This window comes from Plectropomus leopardus, chromosome 8 (assembly GCF_008729295.1).
Source record: "Plectropomus leopardus isolate mb chromosome 8, YSFRI_Pleo_2.0, whole genome shotgun sequence".
Taxonomy (NCBI): domain Eukaryota; kingdom Metazoa; phylum Chordata; class Actinopteri; order Perciformes; family Serranidae; genus Plectropomus; species Plectropomus leopardus.
The window spans coordinates 34,957,626-34,963,554 of record NC_056470.1 but is presented as its reverse complement, the minus strand read 5'-3'; the positions used below and the strand labels follow the sequence as shown (position 1 = coordinate 34,963,554).

General features: G+C 40.5%; 1 protein-coding gene across 1 annotated transcript; it reads right to left on the bottom strand.

The window, feature by feature from the left end:
- Positions 1–317: 317 nt before the first annotated feature.
- Positions 318–4,803, bottom strand: LOC121947264 (macrophage mannose receptor 1-like). The gene is made up of 5 exons (XM_042492232.1): positions 4,683–4,803; positions 3,425–3,644; positions 2,620–2,967; positions 1,955–2,067; positions 318–1,165 (listed from the first exon to the last, which is right to left on the bottom strand). The coding sequence occupies exons 1-5, from the start codon at positions 4,734–4,736 to the stop codon at positions 1,043–1,045; spliced, it is 858 nt and encodes a 285-aa protein (XP_042348166.1). The 5' UTR covers positions 4,737–4,803; the 3' UTR covers positions 318–1,042.
- Between the last annotated feature and the right edge of the window lie 1,126 nt (positions 4,804–5,929).

The window sequence follows — 5,929 nt, the reverse complement described above, 5'->3', positions numbered from 1 at the left end:
AATAAGAATATAACATATTATCTAAATAACTATAGATTATTTTCTGACACATAACAGGTAGAAAACATCACATTGTTGGATGCAATAAAAAACTGATTATTGTTTTCATGAAAATTAATTTTAACAATTCCTTAAAACATTAAAGCTATTTTTTTAAAGGTGTTTTTTTTCACTGGAGTTGCATTCAGTGAAATCAAGTTTTCTTTAAGTATCTTATTTTTTCATTATATTACATTAGAGAATATATATAATCTATCTATATCTTTATCTAAACTCATTTTACTATAAAATGTCAGAAAATAGTTATTTCATTAAAAAAAAACCAAACACCTGTTATGATTTCCCACCACCCAAACATAAATTCACCTCAAAGATATTAAGTTTATGATCATATATGACAAAGAAAAGCATCAAATCTTCATTTTTGAGAAGCTGGAATTAACAAAATTTGACGATTTTAGTACTGTTGCAAAAAGACTCTCAATTTAAAAAAAGGCATTTTATTTCTCTCTTTTTTTTATTTAAGTTTCCAAAAATAATTAAAGCTTATTTTTAAGGTGTGGCCTTCAGTCAAATCTTTTTTTAAAAAACATCTAATCTAATCTTGATTGATCTTAAAGTATTTTATTTACAAAATGTCTAATTAGGAAAAAGACATTTCACTGGAACTTTCCCCAGTCAAGTCATAATTTATCTTAACTTTATTTTATCTTATCTTAAAGCATTTTTTCTTATTTTATTTAATCTATTAAAAAAAGTGAAAAAGCCTGTTATCATTTCCAACGGGCCAAAAAGATAAATCTTGTGTCTTGTTTTAATGGAGCAACAATTTCAGATATGAAGTTTCTGATCATATCTGACAAAGAAAAGCATCAAGAAGCTGGAACCAGCTCACAAAACGACTTTAAGGATGAACGGATGATCTTAATATCTGTGAATAATCCATGACTCAGCGTATTCTTGCAGCTCTGCTCTGACTCGTTACGTGAGGACTTTGAGGAAAGAAATTCACTTTTCTCTGCTGAAAACAGACAGCTGAAGCTTAAAGCTCGTCCTCCGTGGTCTTCTTCTTCTCCTCCTTGTGGAAGATTTTTCCACCCGGCTGCTTCCTCCAGCTCAGTCTGACGTCGTCACTCAGCCCCTGGTCCTTCAGCTTCTGTTTGATCTGAGACACAAAACTCCTCAACATCATCGCTCACACACACAGATTACATTCTGCACGCTTTTTCATTTTCTCCTCATCTGAAGCTCCATTTCAGCAGCGCTCGGGTTGTCGGACATGTCCGCACTGGAACCGGCCGTTGGACATGTCCGCACTGGAACTCAAGAATTCACACGTTTGTGAAGACAAAGTTTGACACAGATGTCTGACAGGATATAATGAGGAGGTGATGAGACTTTAAATGCTAAAGGTCAGAGGTCAGCCTCACTGCGACATCATAATGCTGGGTCGTTGCTCAGCGTCGTATCGTGAGGCAGTAATTCTTGTTGCTCTGTTGGACTTTCTTCTTCTCTTGTAAACTCTGGCGTCTCTCAGACGGCTGGATCGTTTTCGGGCACTTTCCTGCTGCATTTGGTGGCAGATAGCAAAGTTTGTGCTGAGTGTTGATTCTTCATCATTGGACATCAATAAGGCCTGCAGAGTGGCACTAACAGACTCTTTACTTCTGCACACGTGTGTTCACACAAAGCTCCAGTCATGTCCTGGATGTGGACAAAGTGTTGTGATGTTTCTCATGTTTTTAGCTGCTGAATGTCATTTACTGAAGGTTCTTATTTTGCTGCATTTATTACTTTCAGTAGCTCTTTATCTGTTTCCTCCTCAGTCTGTTTCTTCTTCTGCTCTAAGCCGAATTTCCTCTCTGGGGATCGATCGAGTCTTATCGTATTTTAATGTGCTTGGAGGAGTCGTTCGGTGGTTTTGTCTTTGCAGAAAATGAGAAAACGTGATTACCTGCTTCAAGAGGCTCTCGGCCACAGCAGGGTCATTCAGGTCCAGAGAGGAGTCCTCTTTGCTCAGCCTCAGTCTGAACACTTGCTTGGTCGTAGTCGGCTTTGGTGGTTCGGCTGCGGAAAAAGTTTCAGGATTTCATCACTTTAAACAATAGATTTACATTAGGAAACCAAAATTAAAGATTTTTGAAATTTTCTTGTTTGTTTGCAATGAAATTTGTTGGACAACCATTGATTTTCATATTTCAATTCAAAATGTAACAGCACAAAAACATAATTGTGACAATAATTTTCCTACATGTATTATTGTTCAAGACTGTTTTTTCTATTTTTTCAAGTTTTATTATTTTTTTTACATTTTTTAAAAATGTATTTTTTCCTCCATCTGTTGCTTATTTTCTGCATTAAGTCGACACAAAGGTTTTTAATTTTTGTTAACCTTTTTTATGGTTTGGCGAGATATTAATAAAATAAAACTGACTTGACTTGATCAACACTGCTGCTAACCTTCCAAATAATTCCATAAAAACTATCAGCATCATGACAGTTAAAAGTTATTGTCTGGAGTTCACTGTTAATTATTATTATTGTTATGTAATATCATCATTGAGGAAATTTAATGCTGAGGTCAAATAAATATCTTTTGAATCATAGGTCATCACTCACGTTTGCTGTAGCAAATGAACGCTCTCTTGTAGTCACAGTTCCAGTCCTCCCAGTTTCCAGACTGGTTAAAGTTTGCAGCCACACAAAACTCCTTACTCTCACGGTTATCAGGCTGCGATTGTCTCCAGTACCTGAAAGAGGAGTTACCTCCATCTGACCACTTCCAGGAGTCTCTGAAGAGGCCGATCCAGACGTCTGACTCTCCTGCTGCAGTCATCAGCTGCTGTACCTGCTGGTTCTCTGCCAGGTTCCTCACACTGGCCAGGTCTGTGTGGTGCTGTCTGCAGTAGCTCTGGGCCTCAGTCCAGTTCATGGTGGTGTTGATGAAGACAAAAGTCACATTAGAGCCTGAAAATGAACCACAGTGAAGAGCTGTGTAGAGGCAACACAACAAACAACATAAACACTTTATTTTCTCTCTACTTCTGAATATTTTTGTCTTTTTGTTCAGTGATGAATCTGAGCATGAAGGTGAAATCAGCACGGAGCTGTGTGCATATGAACATGCAGGCGTCCAGTCTCACATTCATCCATAAAGACACGTCACAGCTATTTTGCCTCCTTTTCTTAAAGCCTTTTTGACGGAGACAGTGACGAGGGATAAACCTGAGTTCATGCTCCACCTGTTTCGGGACTTTAAATAAAGTTCGATGACCCCGCTTCCAAAATTCAAACAAAGGCCGAGCTCTGCTCCGTCTGCTTTAAATGACATTAAAGGAACTGAAGACACAAAGAGACGCAGAGAAGGTCAGAGGTCAACAAACTAAACTGGTTTGTTTGTGTCTTCACCAGTTAAAGTTCTCACCTGTGACGTCACAGCAGACCACCTTACGACGGACATCACACGGTGCGTCATTCCAATAGCCATCAGCCCACATCTCTGTGCAGTATTCTCCACTGTCCTGGTTATCTGGTTGTCTATTCCCCCATCGTCTGAACTCGGTCTCTCCGTGTCCGTAGAAGCTCGTGTCTGACAGTGACCACCTCCAGCTGTCCACGTCGTCGTACAGTCCTATCCAGGCTAACTGAAAACAACATTTGATGGACATAAAAAGAATCAGACGTGCAGCTTTTGTTCCACATTTTGACATCAGACATAAACGCAGCAGCACGTGTTCGGACCAAAACCCAGACAGGAAGTCCACATCACTCCAGTCTTAAAATCGTCACACTGATTACCCGTCTGTCGCTCAGCTCATATCAAAATTAAAGGTCTTGCAGCGTCTGATCTGTCTGACATGGTCAACATTTATGTGGCTGCTGGGTCTCTGAGATCCTCGGACTCAAGCCTCTTGGTTGAGTCAAACTAAACTCTGTAAAATTTTTGAAATGAATTAAGTTTATGTTAACTAAAGTGCTGTTTCGGAATATTTATATTTGATATTTTAAGGGTCTCAGGCGCAAATTTTAAAAAATGGCTCAGGAGCGCCACCTATTATATTTGTGCGAAATAGCTCCCGCCTCTGCTTTCATCTACATTAATGAAAATTGGTAGGCACATGTAACACCCCACGATGAACCAAAAAGACTCTTGGACCCATACTGTAAACCCAACAGGAGGTTGGCCATTTTGATTTGAAGTTGCCCTTTTGGCGTGTTTTTGGCCATTTTCAGAGGTTGTGTTTTTTATATCTTCTCCAACAGATTTCATCCAATTGACTTCAAAATTAAAACATCTTCTCAGAAGGACTTGGACATCAAAAGTTATTAAAATTAGGGTTTTGGTCACACAGTGTGGCCGTTATTGGGCCAAACATTTCCACGTCTCGCCATGAACCAGGAAGCAAACAGGAAGTAGTTAATAACTCTGAGGGAGTCAGAGTCCACTGCAGCTCAACAGGGAAACACTGAAACACCACGAGGGACGTTTGGACTGAAAACACTTTATACTTCCACTCTGCTACATTTTAGAGGGAATATTGTACTTTTACTGCACTGAGTCAATATTTTTTGTAGTATCAGATTTTGAAAGTTTAACCCACCTGTCAGCGACACAGTTATCGACACGACTTAACAAAGAGAGGGAGAAGAGAAGTGAAACAGCTGAATCCTCCTGACTCTACCTGTTGGTGCTCGCTTAAATTAAAGCTGTTGGTCAGGCTGTTCATGTCCTTCATGCTGGTGATGGTGGCCAGGTCTGTGTATTTCTCTCTGCAGTATCTTTGTGCTTCGGTCCAGTTCCTCTTAACGTAAATAAAATGGAACGTGGGTCCGGCGTGTGATGAGACGACACACAGTCCTGTAGAGACGCACATGCACAGTGATCAGGTGACTTTATTTCTCTTCACTTTGTAACATCGTATTTCAGTTTTGTCACGTGAGTTTTTGTCTCTGGAGTAAAATTGTACTGCACATCAGTACAATTTTGAGTTTTTCCATCTTCTGTTACTTAATATTTCTGCTGTGGTACACTTCACACTGAAATATTGGACTTTTACTACACAAAATAAACTACCCTTTTCAGTGATCCCACTAAGCTCACCCCTACATGGTTCACTTCCCTAGAAGCAATTAAAACAAAGTCAGTCAGTCAGTCAGCCATTTTCTGTACCCGATTGTCCTTGTAAGGGTCGCGGGGGGGCTGGAGCCAATCCATGCTGTCACCTTGGACAGGTCGCCAGACTATCGCAGGGCCGACACATATAGACAGACAACCATACACACTCACAGTCACACCTAAGGGCAATTTAGAGTCACCAATCAACCTCAGCTGCATGTCTTCGGGCTGTGGGAGGAAGCCGGAGACCCGGAGAGAACCCATGGACCGAACCCCGTTCCAACTGGGTTCTGAACCAGGGACCCTCTTGCTGTGAGGCAACAGTGCTAACCACGACGCCACTGTGCCACCCTAAAACAAAGTCCTACTGGAAAAATAAAAAACAAGAGCTAAGCTCACCACACTACAAAACCCCCAAAATCTTGGAGAAGTAGATGCACCAAACTTCCTCTGCCACTTTAACCAGCTGCAAATTACATACACTATGAAACAATACAATCCGGACTTTCTTCAGGACCAAAAACCAATAAATGTTACTACATGGAAAGTCCCTAACCATATGACAATAAATAATAATAATAATAATAATAATGGTTTAAACAGGGGACTTGACCATGGCAAACAGGGGCTCTACCCCTCCTTTCTCCTTCCTCATTTGTCTGTTTGTCTGCTTCCTGTCTTTTGGGCCACTCCCCCTGCAGCTCCTCCACCTGTGCCCACACACACACACACCCACCCACACACACACACACACACACACACACACACACCCACACCCACACACACACACACACACACACACACACACACACA